General features: G+C 36.5%; 1 protein-coding gene across 4 annotated transcripts in view; it reads right to left on the bottom strand.

The window, feature by feature from the left end:
• The window catches only part of LOC122710336 (transcriptional regulator ERG homolog), a 68179-nt gene extending 58123 nt beyond the window's left edge, over positions 1 to 10056 (bottom strand). For 2 of the 4 annotated variants that reach the window (XM_043928115.1, XM_043928113.1), the window contains exons 1-2: positions 5641 to 6610; positions 3452 to 3747 (exon numbers count right to left, since the gene is read on the bottom strand). In XM_043928115.1, coding sequence (XP_043784050.1) covers positions 3452 to 3747; positions 5641 to 5702 — 358 coding nt within the window. In that variant the 5' untranslated portion in view covers positions 5703 to 6610. Of the gene's footprint in view, positions 1 to 3451; positions 3748 to 5640; positions 6611 to 9238; positions 9305 to 9951 lie in introns of those variants that run through there. The other 2 variants (XM_043928114.1, XM_043928116.1) reach the window with 2 other exon arrangements.
• Between the last annotated feature and the right edge of the window lie 6124 nt (positions 10057 to 16180).

Below are 16180 nucleotides of genomic sequence, written 5' to 3' on the forward strand. Positions count from 1 at the left end.
ATATATATATATATAATGTACACATATGTACATATGTATATGTGCATATATATATATATATATATATATATATATATACATTCGAAACGGTTCAGACTTAAAAATAAGTAGCCGAGGCATCGTACTACGTGGTACACACTAGTCTAGTAGATGGAGAATTCTAGACGATTGGACAATTTCGAAGGATAGATTTCGAAGAGGGGGATTTGAAGAGAAGCTTAGAAAAAGGAAAAGACACAAGTGGTGGTGGTGGTGGTGGATTCAAGTTTGGGAAAAAGATGAAATCGGGAAGGATAGATACGAGGGATGGAAAAGTTAGAGAAAAAGGAGATGGGTACATGGAACTCGACGAGAGGGTAGTACCGGTTGAGAAAAAAGGGAGGAGAGAAGGAGAGATAACGAAGGGCAGATAGAGGGATTCGACTAGAAACTAACAAGAGAAAATTGCACTGGTTGAAGAGAGAGAGAGAGAGAGAGAGAGAGAGAGAGAGAGAGAGAGAGAAAGAGGGAGGGAGGGAGAGGAGGGATGCTGGGTTGTCGAGGGGTGCATCCGGGATCTCCGAGGGTGGCGATTCGTGGGGCGGGCGGTCGGTCGTCATGGATACGTTCCCGGCTAACCCCTAACCGCTCCTCCTCCCTTGTCATCCACATTTTCGCGAGTACGCCGCCATCATCGACCCACCATCTTGTACGGGAGGACCGACCACGAGATGCGCCGCGTTGTCCTCCCCGTGTTCGAATTTTTCGGCCGCCCGATTTTCACGCTTGCTTTTCACGCAAAAATAATTACGACGATTACGATACATGCTTTCGAGGATGGCCAATCAGATTCGTCGAGCATTATCAAATCTTGGAATTCTCTCGATCGTTTCTTCCCTCCCTTCTGCGAAAAATTAAGCTCTCTTATCCGTTACAAGAACGAAGATTCTATTTTATTATAACCGAGAATATAATATTTTATTATAATTATATTTTATTATAACCGAGAAGAAGAAACGGGGGACACGTTACATTTATCCGCACCTTGCAAACAATTTGCACAGGAGAATTATATTTTTCCAATAAGAAGAAAAAAAAAAAAAAAAAAAAGAAAAAAACCGCGTAACAAATTATTACTCGGCCAAAACTATCGCCCATTTCCTTGGAAACTCGTCCACGCCGTGGGGAAAGATGGAAAACCTATCCGGCGCGTGAAGTTTTGAAGGCGGGCGGCCGATAAATTTCCGTGGAGAGAGCAGGATATTGGTGTGGCTGTGGAGAGAGAGAAGGCGAGCGGGCAGGCAGTCGACGACCGTTTTGCTCAGTTGGCAGCGGTTGCAACCCTCGTGCAATGCACCCCCTTCTCCCTCCTCCTCCTTGCACCGTGGTCGCTGCCCCCCCCCTCTCTTCCGTCCCTCCCCTCTCACTCACTCACTCTCTCTCTCTCTCTCCCCCCCTCAGTTTTCATCCCTTCTGGCGGACGGAGGCGTGGGCGGTAGATAACGTGATTTACACTGGCCGGGTAATTAATGTCCTCGGCGACCGGCGCTTTAAAAAAACAATCGGAAATCGGCGACAACGAAGAGCAACAGTAGTGAGGCCGCCGGTATCGTGGCCGCCACTCCGCTGACAAATTATATCAACCCGGAGATTTTCCTCTTTTTGTTTATTTATTAGCAACCCCCCCCCTCCTCCTTTTTTTATTACCGTTTTGCACGGCACGCATAGCGCATCAAGGTGTTCGACCGTGATTCGTGGAGAAAAAGAAGGGGAATATTAGAGAAAAATGCGTTTTTGAGAATTATACGCTTAAGTTTTGATAAGTGAAGGTAAATGGATGATCGAGAGCTTGTTATTGTTAATGATTTTATGTTGAAATTATTGAAATGTAGGCGTAACGTGGATTTTCGCGTTAGGCAGGAAGGTACGTGTTAATTATTCGCAAGGAAAAGAAATTAAATCTACTCGATCAGCGAGAAACGTCAAGATTGACGAGTTCGATTAGATCCTATGATTTTGGAATCATGAGAAATTCATGAGAAAATCCAAACCCGTAAGTCGATTTAATTACCCTGACCAGTGACTGGTTCCCAGCAATCACGTGCACACGTTTTGTATCGTACATTTTTTTTTTTTAGTGTTAGTCATACTTATGGATATAGAGTTTATCTGATCTTGTTCATTCAATTCATTGTTGCCTGAATTTTTATTATTATGCGTGAATAAGTCAAACGTTTCAGGCAAATGAAAGTGTCTAAGATTCTGGATAGATATAACAGAATATTTTTTATCTTGTAAATCTTGTGACCCTATTGACCAACTTCTGCTCGCATCGTGCAGGTAAACTGTATTACAACTTATAAGATGTTTCCTATGTTAATCGTAGGTCACGCAAGTAACCGTGGAAAAGCACACGCAACTCGATTACGTGAAGGATTGTGGCAACAAAGAACAAAGAAAAAAGTTAAGCTTCGAACGATTTTCCTTACATTTTACTTTCAAATCTTTTTTTATCCTCGTCGTAACTTTAACGAGTATATTGGTGCAAAACAGCGAATCGCGTGATAACATGAGATTATATATTTCTATTTTGAAAAAAGAAATCTGATTAGAGTGATAATTATCAACTCTTAGATCTTGTATAGACAAAGAATCGCGATAAATCTATTGCAATTTGTTTTGTAATACTTATTGTCAATTGTGGCGACTAAAAAGAAACTTGAATTTATAAAAAATATAAGAACTATATAGAAAGAATGTGATAAGCACAAGTGATACTTTCCATAATTTAATTTACACAAATATTTACTAATTTTTATTGTAGAATTTCATAAAGATTCATTTCTTAAAAAAAAGAAACCTGGATTTATAAAGAACATAAGAACTATATAGAAGGAATATGATATGAAGATGTGAATACTTTGCATTCTTTAATTTACACAAAATTTACTAATTTTTATTGTAAAGTTTCATGAAGATTCATTTCCTAAAAAAGAAACCTGGATTTATAAAGAACATAAGACTTATGTAGAAAGAATATGATATGCATAAATACTGATACTTTTCATTCTTTAATTTACACAAAATTTATTAGATTTTATTGTAAAGTTTCATAAAGATTCATTTCTTAAAAAAGAAACCTGGATTTATAAAGAACATAAGATCTATGTAGAAAGAATATGATATGTTGATACTTTCCATTCTTTAATTTACACAAAATCTACTAAGTTAACTACTAATTTTTTATTATAAAGTTCCAAATGAAGATATTCCTTAAAACATTCAACTATACTGCATTACAAAATAACCTATTTCAATTACCGTTTACAAGTTAAAAAATATATCATATTCCACCTGTATAGCTTTTCCATATATTCTTTCACATTCTTCCCTTTCAAGCACAAGCATCGGCATACTGCAATTGCAAAGCAAGAAGCACAAATGCACAGTTTTAATCTTTATTATCACTGACCGGTGATGGAGGCGGTCGGCGAAATGGCGGATGGATTGGCACGTGGCGGCGGCGAGAAAGCACCAGAGAGATATCCACCGCGGTCGGCGAGCGCTTGTTTCGCCTTGTCGACGCTCTCCTTGAGCCTCTGGAAGGTGCTACCGCAGGTGAGGCCGCGATACGGCCAATTCTCCTGTTTGACGCCGGCCGCGGTTACTCCTGCTGCCGCGGCCGCGGCTCCGGCTCCGGAGGCTCCTTTTAATTCGAGCGCACCTGCGTACGAACAGCTAGCGCTGTCGTACATCACCAAAGAGCCCCTGAAAAATCAACGAAACAACACTGCTTTTAATCGGTTCCGCACGATTCGTGAATGTTACGATGAAAAGTCTTTAAACTTGTAACCTTGCGCCTTCTTTAATCCTATCGATGCTTTGTTATACGATCGTTCGAGGTTATGTTAGGTTAGCTTAGGTTAAGTGCACGATTTGTGATTGTTCATTCGTTTATTTTGGCACTTGTATGAAAACAATCGCCACGTTAGAAGTGGCAAATTGATAAATCCTAAAAACAATAAGATGATTTTGAAGAAGCGTGAATGTAAAATAAAAGTAACACAAATCAAAAAAGAAAAAACTAACCTTCGTTCCTATAACGTCAAAATAGAAGCACTAATTCTTGTTGAAAAAGTAACTGGTTAAAAATAAAGTTACTTCGACTAATTAATCAAGTAATTTTGCGTTTAAAATGCTTGAATAACATTATTATTTGTAGCCATTACACTTGATCCATTCTTCGTATAACCTAACCGTTTGGCAGTAGAGTTATTCGCGGTTATTCGATACCTCGAATAATAAATTATTCAAGTAACTCGTTGAAGTAACTTTATTTTTACCTTCAATTATTAAAATTTTGCCCACCTCTGAGATACATCTCCTGTATAAACTCTTCTAATTTGTCGGTGTATCACAAAGGGAAAGAAACAGAATTCATAGACAACAAACAAGTGTTAACGCAGTACGAACTACTACAACTCTTTACTCGAGTATTATAGTAGGCAGCGTCGTTAAGGATCATTAAAAGGACGCTCGAAGCATCCGGTAAAGTCACGATCGAATTAAATCGAATAAATACCAAGTATTCAAGAAAATTTTATTTCTCTTACAAACGAAAAGATCGTCGTAAAAAATTTTATTTTTCGCAACGTAAAAAATACATAATCTCTTTCTTCGATTTATTATTAATCGAATCGAACACGAGGAAACACGTTCTTCGGTTAATGATGATCGTTCCGTTCTCGATTGTGCGAATTATCACGAGTCATTATTGATAATTCACACAAGGAGAAAGGTGTCTGTTAATTGATTGTACAGATCGTTACCTAAATCCTATTATCCATCATCTATCCATTACGGATTATCTCGAATCGTGACACTGACGTTTCGAACATAAACAATATCTCGATCAATTAATCAATCAACGTATCCTAATCCTAATTAAGAAGGATACAATTTTTTTGATGATACACGTTCTAAACAATAATACGTTTTTTTTCACAATATTGGACAATTTTAATTCCGTCGCAATATCAAATCGACGATTTTTGAGAATCTTAAAATAAAACTCGATATTTTATTTTCAAAACCAAAAAAATTTTCAAAACCCAAATTTTCAAAACAAAAAAAAAAAGAAAAAATACATTTCAACAAATGGATTTCATAGTCTCCAGGAAAATTTCAGAATCCAATGGCAGAAGAGATAACCGCGAACGAACAGCTAACTGGAGGTAGATTACGTGCACGTAACGAGCGGGAACTCGTAATCGATCTAGTCGTAATTTAGAGAGGAGCAGACGGGTATTGCGAGGCATCCATAGACCAATCTACATTTTATCGACGAGACTTCCAACTTATCATCTTACATCGGAATTCCGAAAGTGATAGCACGATGACATTTGCATCGTGTTATCGTCACGAACTCTACAATCTTTTCTTCCTTTTATTCCTAATTAATCGAACGAAAAGTAAAAAAAGAAAAGAAAAAAAAAGAAAAAAAAGAAACGAATAACGTTTACGAGTTAAAAGTTTAAAAGTTATTTCTCCCTAAAAATTAAATTTGTCTTTCTCGATTTCGATCGAAATTTTTGCTACTTTCTTCCGCGAATCATTCGTAAATTATTCGATTAACAGGAAACCAGAGGAAAAAAAGTTTACCTGGTGTCGTTACGACGATGTCCACGATAAAACGCAAGCTGCACGCCGTACACGCTGACCATCGATCGTTTCCTCGATAAAACAGAAAAAATATAAATATTTCTTCTTCCAACGAATGAAGATTTCTTGGAGATCTAATCAGGTTTGGCACGAACCATAGTTCTTTTTATAGATACGTTGAAATTATCGAAAACGGTAAATTCACTGAAAAGCAGCGAAAACACTTCGGAACTGAACGCACTGAGCGCGGATGTCCACTATGTATCGAGGTCAATTTAATCACGTTCACAAAACTGTCACATAATCACGGTGCACCTCCGGCGGTTCGCAAGTATACGGTTTCCGCGTCCCGTTCAGCTAGTCCTGAATAGTAGATAATTGATGCCACCACGATTCGTACGATCTTCCTGTATTCGATATTATCCTTCTATATTAAATCGCGAAATTGTTTTTACATCGATCCAACAAAATCCATTAATATTCCAATAATGATATAGTAGCCCGGGCTAACAACATTGAAACTTAATCCTCGAATAAGGATCCGTAAACAGAAATTCTCTTATGCCGATTGATTTACGAATCGATATCTTTTCGAAATCCTTTCGAACCAATATTTCGATATAAATATTGTGCATACATACGTATATTCTCCTTGTATTTATCGACTTCTAACCGTTTATCTTCTCACAATCTTTCCACCTCTTATCGGGATTACACTAATTTCTTCCACTTTTACCTTGTACGTACACTTTGCGTTCCAACGAAAGAAACTTGACACGAGACGCGCGACAAAGCGCCATTTTTATTTTCCAACAACGCAAAATTTCACTGAGGCATCGATACAAACAATGGATCGATCAATCGAAGATTTCGAGAAGACTCGGATTGGCGGGATAACGATAGGTATGGCGCGTGCGCAGTTTGGGCTGATCCGTTGTCACACGGAATTCGTCGGATATCGGCTGGTGAAGAGGCTGGACCTGATATCAAGAAGAAGGTACTCCGGGCAGGTTGTCTCGCGCAACTGCGGCCGCCGCGGCCAGCAAATTGCCTGCTTCCGGGCCTCATTACATCACTCTGTTACTCTGTTAACGCTCGCCGGAAACCCCTCTGCCTACCTCGTCTAAACTCTCTCTCGCATGTACCTACACACACTATTTAAATGCACTGTGTCGCGGACGACGCGGCCGCGCGTACTTCCAATACGAAAGAGGAAGAAAACGATACATGCGTTTACCTTGCTGTATTTTCTTGTCGATTTTACCGTGGATTGTTAAGACTCTGTATTGAAATTTGATTCTGTGTTGAAAGAAGTTTCTCGTGTATATTATTATATTCTTACGATGATGTTGATCCTTCGTTTTGAGTGAAATATTCTTGTAATAAAGAGGCAATTGCATGATAATTGCTTGTTTACGATAACTGAAGATTCATACGTAATGACTCATTATTGTTAAAATCTAAATTCATTTTTAAGAAGAAGAAAAGAAAAGAATATTAAAATTCTAATGATATTTATATAGAGTGAATATTCTAATGAAACTTGAATGATAATTTATTCGCATTTATTTTATTGGATTTCTTTCAAAAAGAAATACTAGAATTTTGAATATAATTTTGCAGGTAAAAATCTATAAATAAAATAAATGTTAAATGATGATTTTTCTTCGTTTCTAGATTATTATAGACTGAAGAAATGAAAAAGAAATATAGCATGACACAATTTTATAATGATTCTTCATGAATTCTTAAATAGAATATTTTCATCAGAATTAAATTTGTTACAAAATTGTGGTAAAATTTTTTTTCAATTAACAATATAATTTTATATATAAAGAAAAAAGGAAGAAAAATCGATCATTCTAATAAACATTCTAAATTAATCAAAAAATTAAATTTTATCAATATTAAATATACATATTTAAACATATCGATTCGATAAATCGTATCCCGATATTTTTCTTCAAATATGCAAAATATACGAAGCTCAAGGAGCAATGAAGTTTTTCAAATGCAAGGCATAAGAAATACTAGTAGATCGATAAAAAAACTGGAACGACTTCCATGATCACGATCCCATGCTTAATACATGACAAAGTTCATCGAAGCAAAAAAAAAAAAAGAGACAGCGAGCAAAACATGGATATTACCTGAACGAGGCGCTCTTCCTCTAAAAAGAGGAATCTCTTAACGACAAAAATAGAGGCGGACGATATAACCGGTAGAATAACAGTCTCGCGGAAAAAAGAGGGAAAAGAAAAAAAAACAAGAGCACCGATTTAAAAAAGATCCAAGAGCACATTTTAAATTTCTCTCTCTCAAACAAAAGAAAGAAAGAAAGAAAGAAAGAAAGAAAAAAAAGCATTAGAAATAAATAATAAATAATCGAGTCGAAAATAGACGATGGAATTTCAATTGCGATATTAATGTAATTGAAAAGGAAGAGAGAGAGAGAGAGAGAGAGAGAGAGAGAGAGAGAGAGAGAGAGAGAGAGAAAGGAGCAGAGCATGGTATGTAAAATTTACGAGGCGTTAAAAAAATGAACAACAACGACTTTAGAATGCGAGGCAATAAAAGAGATGGCAGGAAAAATTGCGGGCGGTAATTTAGCGTTGAAGATACATGCAGGACCGGTTAATACGCGAAACATGCGTGGGGACAGGTGAGGCCGGTGTTTCATAAGGGTGCACACGGTGTATATCATAAACCGCTAAAAAAAAAAAAAAAAAAAAAAAAAAANAAAAAAAAAAAAAAAAAAAAAAACCGTGAGAAAGAAAGCGGAATAATAACCGTGTCGATTTTTATTCGCCGGTTATCGGAAATTCGGCCACGAGGCGATGAATGTTCGGATAGTTTCACTACTGTACGCCACTAAATTATTGTGGTTATTTTTCAGAGATAGTGGGAAAACGGTGTTACATCCCAACTTGTTTTTATGGTGATAAAGACAGAGTGTTTTGTATAAATCTTATTAACTATTTTTATACTTATGTGTAATGTAATAATTGATGTATCTATCTTGCAGTTATTTTTATTAAAAACTCATTAATTCAAAGAGATAGGAGATTATCCTATATTAGAAAGTTAGATTTATAACATGTCGGTTGTCTCGTTGTTATTTAAATTTGTTTTCTTTTTCTTTTCTTTTTTTTTTTTTAATAATATCATAACAAGAAATAGGAATTTATCTATCTACTTAATATAATATAATAGCAAGTCAAAGAAAGTTGAATTTTAGATCCATTATAATAAAATCATCGACTTTTATACTATTAAGATTTTTATTTTAATTATACCAGTTGAATAGAAATTCTTGTTTATCGTATTATTTACCATTCTTCTATAATCATAGTTTAATTATAAAACAAAAGAAATAAAACGTTTCATTAACTTTCTAAGCTATTAAAATTCTTCTTGGAAACATAATATTTAAACTTTTGTTTATGACATTATTATTTACTAGAATATTACCATTGGTCTTTAACCACAAACAAGTTAAATCTTGAGCCATCAATCCCCAATATCTCTCAAAAATCGAAAAACCTCATCTTCGCCAAAACTTCATATATATATATACCATCCAGTTTCCAAAACTCACCGTCAATGCGGGGTCCTGCGTATAATCTTATCCACCGCTATCAGATCCAGTTCGCCGTTCGCTCCCTTTAACTATCAGCCCGAACCTTCACCTTCTCACTTCCAACGCGAATTTAAACGATACAATCCAACGCGATATATACAAATATATACAAATATATATATATACATATATATTTTTCAAACCTCGCCTTCCTTCGAACTTCAAACTTGAAAACAAAACCAAGAAACGTGAACACCAAGATTCGATAAGAATAAAATCCAAAAAACGATAGACCAGGAAACAGGTCTCTCGCCAGTGTGTAACCGGCGTACGATGGCCGATCGCCGGCTGCACGAGCGGATTACAGCCCCGGAGTACGTAACGAGGCTGCGAGGAACGCGTGGACCACCGTGGCGAACTCGGCCGCGATGCGACGGACGCACATTTGGCAGCGTCGTTATCAGTCGCGGTCCGACGATTGGCTGTGTATCGGAGCCTGCGCCGGGACGCCGAGAGAGAGGGTGGAGATGGCGGTGGAGGAGGTAGGAGGGTTGGTTGCTAACCCCCTCGTGCCGGGCTCTAGGCATGAAGCGGCTCCTTAGAGGCGGGATCATCCACCAGGGTGGATCTTTCCTCTCCCTTCCTGCCTGTCACTCCCTCTCCCCTCTCTCTCTCTCTCTCTCTCTCTCTCTCTCTCTCTCTCTCTCTCTCTCTCTCTCTGTTCGTCCGACCCGTTTCCACTAGGGCGTTTTTCCTTCATCTTTGTCTTTCCACTGTAATTCCTATGTGTTATTATCTTGGTCGCGGCTTCGTCAGGGGCTCGATTTCACTTTTTCCATCGTTTTCGCGTGTATCCTTCCTTTCCCCCTTCTTTTTCGTTTCGTTGGATTTAACGTGCTCATTGGGGTGACCGATCTCTCTCGTAGGGGGATGGGATGTAGAATTTCTACGTCTTTGAAGCTGTTGCGTTTTTCTTCTTTTCTTCTTTCTTTTCTTTTTTTTTTTTTTTTCTTCGACATCTTTGGAAGAATCTTTTGTTTTTATTCTCGTTCGTTGCAAGAGTTCGTTGTTTGTATCATAATAATTAATCGTATTTGCGATTTTATGCGACAAAGATAAGATAATTTCGTTATGCGTTGTGAATATCTTATATCTAAAAAAAAAAAAGTAAAGAACGATTAGCAATCATTCAAGATTGATCTTTACGATAATTATACGATATTAAGCATGATTGTACAAAAAAGTTAACAATATTCCACAGGAAGATAATTAATTTTAATATTATGGTACGAGACCGTGTTATTGACCATGTGTACTCTGCCTTGATAAGTTTAATATGCAATATATAATAATATGCAATATAATGTGAACGATGAAGGTTTTCAAACGCAAAACAGGAATGGTAAGAAATGATGAAAACCGGACTTTCATAGTCACGATCCGTAGTTAATAATGTGATGAATATTTAAAACAAAGGCCGAGAACATAGTGGATGTTGAATGTTTTATAATAGTTTCTGAAAAAAGAAAAAGCGAATAATATTTCATTCTATAATATTTTATTTTATTTTTAATATCGTATATATATATTTTTCAATGATAAAATTGATTGAATTACCAATTTCACCGATAATTAAATTTCAATTGGAATCGTTAATTTCCGTATTCCTGGACAGAAAGACTTCGGACGAAAATAGGACGAAAATTGTTGCATACGAAACATCAAGCTCCAAGTCTGGCATGTATTTGGCAAGTTTGGTCAACGGGACTTTGGCATAGATTCAAGATGATGGGAACGCTTGAGCTTTCAATTGTACCATAATGGGATTTTAAAATAATCCAATAGACCACTGATTCACCAGACTTTATCCCTTTAATTCTTTCTTCTCCTTCCTCTGAAAATAAACGTGAAAAGGAACGTTTACTTGTTTCCTGATTTACTAAACTTTGTTTCATTAAAAATGATATTGAAATGCATATTTTTCTCACCTACGTTATCACCGATGGGCAAAAATAAATGATATTTCGACCAGTTAATAACATTCCCAGGACATCATAGATTTGATTAATATATCAATATTATCTTGCGATCTTTATGCAAGGTCATAGCGCGTGTGTTCCAGCCCGCCCAACGGGTATCTGCTTGCACGAAAATTATCTGATCCACAGCGTGCAGTAACAACGGGGGCGCGACAGATCGGACACGTGACCAGTGCACGGTTTTCAAAGGGTGCTAGCGGCTAGCCGGTATGCACATGTATTGCCGATAACGATATATCGTTATCGTCATATTCGTTAACCGTTCTGATCGTGGCGAATTCGCGTGTCATTGATACTCGGTTTTCGAGATCATATTACCGCTACCCAGGATCGTATCCAGAGCCTCCATTGTTCCCAGTTATTCATCGTGTTCGGGGGCAACTTTATCAGATTTTACATACAACTTTTCATGTACGTTTTCTGAAAAATAAAAAGATCAATATTTGAGGTTAAAATTAAAGAATCCAATTGTTTCAAATTTAAATTTTAATTGTACAATGATTTAATGATCAGTTTCTTTTTCCAAATTAATACTTGCGTGTCTTCTTGAAAAAAAGGATTCGGGGATAAGATTTTCCAATCTTCTTCATTACTTTACTTACTTTCCTGTTTATCTCGAACGAATTCAATAGTCGCAATTAAGAGGGAGGCGGGAGGAGTCTGACAGCAAGCGTACCGATTGTACCATCTGCGTGGAAGCGATTGACGATCGTCGCGGCCGGAAGTAGCACGGATCCACCGTGGTTCAGACATGGAAACGCACTCTCTTGATCGGGATACAAAAGGTTCGATGTTTCTCGCACGATTGACACTGTTCCTTGCTCGACGATCGAAGGCTTCACGCATGAACGACGAGCCATGGGTAGACATGGCTCGTGATTTCCACCGGAAACGAACCGGCCGAGGGGGATGGATCGTCGGAACCGGGGGAGAACTAGTTGACCCGAGACCGGTCCTTAACGTTGATCGCTTTAATCGATTATTCACAAAGTGATAGTTGAACGGGGAGATCTTCTTTTCCCTTTATTTCCCGGAAAAAAAAGGAAAAACGAGATTAGAGAGAATATGTATGGCACCGGAAATAAATTTAATGTTACGAAAATTATTGATAGAATTCATGAAACACTTTGCTCTACTCGTGTGCATACGTATATATTATTAAAATTATAGAATTCATGAAACACTTTCGTGATATACGTATACGTATACACAAAATTATTTATTTATAAAGCACTATTAGTAATATTAATTAGTATTAGTAATAGTTATAATTACTATTAGTATTAGTAATAATCAATATCTCTACTCACTTTGTATAATTAAATTTGTATAATTTGTATAATTAAATTAATTGCATCCACATCAATTCCTGCATATCCTTATAAAAGTCAAATTTCAAAATTCAAATCATATTATAAAATTTAACCAAATATTTCAAAAATGGAAATATTTTCCTTGCAATGGAATTTCCCCAAAATACTCAAAATAGAGTCTTCCTCTTGAAGGCAGATAATAAGAGAGAATAATCAGTGCGGCTTGAAAATGTTTATCTCCTTCTCTCTCCTTCTCTCTCTTTCTCTCTCTGAATCAGGATGATCCGTATTGTTGTCGGTAATCACGAACATAGTGGCCGAATATAGTGGATAGAGGCCGAAAACGAGTCTATCGGCATTTAGCCGGGTTTCGTGAATGTAAACTAGGCGTTTCCTGCACGTATCGTACAAAGTGCTCGATTCGCTGGTCTTTTTTCACCAGGCCGATCGATAATGCCATTGCAAACACCCTGTATGTGCTCGGTTAATGTTAATGGCAGGGGCTGGCTCGGGTGAACGGTGTGGGTTGCCCCTTTGCCCGTGAGTTAGAGCTTCCTGAGGCTTTCCCCGCATCCACCGAACCACCCTCGCCTGCTCGAGGCCCGTGCTTGGCTAATGGTAACGCCAGGAAATATCAAAAGTCGTCTCCGTTACCATACTTTTTAGTTTTCCCCCGTCCCTTTCTTCCCTTTTCTCTCATACAAGAGATATATAAGTCCTTGTACATCCAGCTTTTTTCATTACTTGTAACTCTCCTTTCTTTCCTTCTCTTCCTCTTCCTTCTTTTTTCATTGTTTGATAAATAGATTCTTATCAGGGATCAGAATAAAGGGTTGTTGAAGAGGTCTTGAAAGAACTTTGAAGAATTGAAAAAAGAGTAGTTACGTTTGTTACTGAAAAAAAAAAATGTTGAAACGTTGTTAATGATTTATTTCTTTTTGAATTTATAAGAATATTTATATTCTTATATTCTATATCTTTATATTCCATTAATTCTTGTTTGTATAGGAGAAAATAATAGATTATCAATATTATTGATAATATTTCTATAGTCAATTTTTATATTCTTATATTCAATGTTAGGAACATAAATTTATTTTTATTTAAGATTATTAATTTTAATTAAGATTAATTAAGATAATTTAAGGTTGATTTTTGACGGTTTCATAAGAAATATAACAGAAGTAACGATTGTTTGAATATTTTTATCCAAATATGAAAGGAATTTTTATGAGAGGAATTAGTTACCGTAAAAAATTTCCTGGTTTCCCTGTTCATTGTTCTTTTGGTTCGTTTTCATCGAGTTAACCGCGAGACCAGAAAGTAATATATTAAAACAACCTTGATCTACAACGATACCGAGCAGCGGTTAACGCGGTTATCATCGGTAACACGATCGTTGAAATGATAAAAAATGTATCTAACTCGGGAGAACAAATGTAATCACTGCTTGTCACGAACACAATGCATTCAACAGGTTAGTGCTGCATATTAAAAAGAGTTTATTCGCATGCTTATAAATCCACCTCGACATTCCGGAGAAAGATTTCTCTCAGTTTCGCAAAAAATTCTCCATTCCGTTAAAAAATCTGGAAAAAAGAGAAAATTGCAAAAAATGACCAAGTTTCGTCACTGTTGCTATATAAAGAAATATTTATAAATTAAATTTTAAAAGTTTTATTTCGTTTAAATCGTTTTTTAAACTTGCATCGATCTAAGATAATAAGTTATGATATAGATTACAAGTTTTCAACTTATATTTGAATAATAAATTTTATTTTAATTTAAAATTAAAAAATTATACCAACCAATCAAAATATTTAAGTACTAAGTCTTAATCGAAAAGTTTAATCTCGCTTCTATCTCTAGAATTTTTATCATACACATTTACATTATATATTATTGAAATAAAAACTCCAATAAAAGAATCACGAGTTTAAACAATGGCATCAATCCATTTTATTCTAATCGTGAACAATCATGATCTATAACTGAATATACAATCCTTTAATTGGAAACAATAGTTTGACGAGGATAGAAATTCAGAGCGTTGAAAAGGCGTATATAATCGCGGCACGCTTCGGCCGCGCGCAGATTTCACCCGAGGGAATTGTCGATATCGTGTGATTTAATTTGTTACAATTAGGGCAAAGGGTCCCTTAGGTGGGACAGTGCCCGTCCAAAAGAGAGAAAGAGAACAAGAGAGAATGTGACAGACAAAGGGAGTTCACCGCGCCCTGCTATTAATATCAGTTAACGACCTGATATGATCGCTCGTCTATACTCGCAGACAAGCTGCCATCGGTGGGTTCGAGTTTATGGGTTAGGACCATATGCTCGAATCATTTCGATCACAATTCACACTCTAATAGATCCACTGAGTCACCGATTAGAATTCATTCTGAGTTTTTTAGTTAAATCAATCTGAAATTGATCAGGATAGAGAACCATTTGGAGAAGAATAAAGTGGTTTGATTTTTGATTGGTTAAGACAATCTATTAATCGTTTTGATAGGATTTACCTGAATGTGTAATAAATGTAATAAAAACAAAACTTGGATCATTTTATTCCTATAGAATAGATTGAAGAATGAGATTATTCATTAATTTCAAAATAATGACATTAACATTTTTTAAGAATGTAAATAAGAATGTATAGTTACATCTTTTCAACAAAAATTGTTCCTCTTATGTATTGTTCTTTTTATTATGGATCGTTAAATGAATTTAAATATTTTCATTGTAATAATCTGATGTGAATAATCACACATTAAACATAAAAACACAACAAATTTTCAAATTATTTCACAAATTATTTCAAAGATCCATGCCAACTATTAAACCTAACCTATGATTAGATAAATTCTTAAAATCGAATTTCATATCTTCACATATTACATAATGCTATATTTCATCTCCTATTTATGAAGAATTTTGTTTACACATATAAAATTCAATTAATTGTCACTATTTCTTTTATATAAATCATTTATCTTCGTTCAAAATATTGCCACAAACGTAACATAATATTCTTTATCTAAGCTAACTCGAAGCTAACTCGAAGTCTATATCGAAGACGGAATCGAGAGTTCGCTGTCAAACACCATGGATATAGGAAAAGCGGCGTCGGGTGCACGTAGAGAGAACGACCGATAACAATAGACAGGGACCGTGGTCTATCTAGCAGGCATCCGGGCCAACGTCGAAACGAGGCTGGTGCCGCGCGCGGATTACCATAAGCATTCATATATGCAGCCTCGCATTATACTTGCATACCCGGCATAAAGGTGGCCGTGTCGACGCTCGTATTGGACAGCGGCCGCAGGTATATGTATTGCAACGGCTGGCCGGCCGGTCGGTCGGCTACTTACTTACGTGTACCGGACCGCCTTCACGAGTCGCTGGCACGCGAGCCTGATTGACTTGTAGATGAGGCGACACAGTCGATATACGCCAAGAGTCGACTCTGAAACTCCCGTCATGGCTACCGATGCCCGTGCAATTCTGGTTCCCCTTCTCCTTTGGTTTGTGTGTATTGTTGGAACCCAGCGAAGGATATGTGTGTATACATATGCATATGTACATATATCAGTTATATTTTATAATGT

Source organism: Apis laboriosa, unplaced genomic scaffold (assembly GCF_014066325.1).
Source record: "Apis laboriosa isolate Shangri-la unplaced genomic scaffold, ASM1406632v1 scaffold14551_cov152, whole genome shotgun sequence".
Classification (NCBI taxonomy): Eukaryota; Metazoa; Arthropoda; class Insecta; order Hymenoptera; family Apidae; genus Apis; species Apis laboriosa.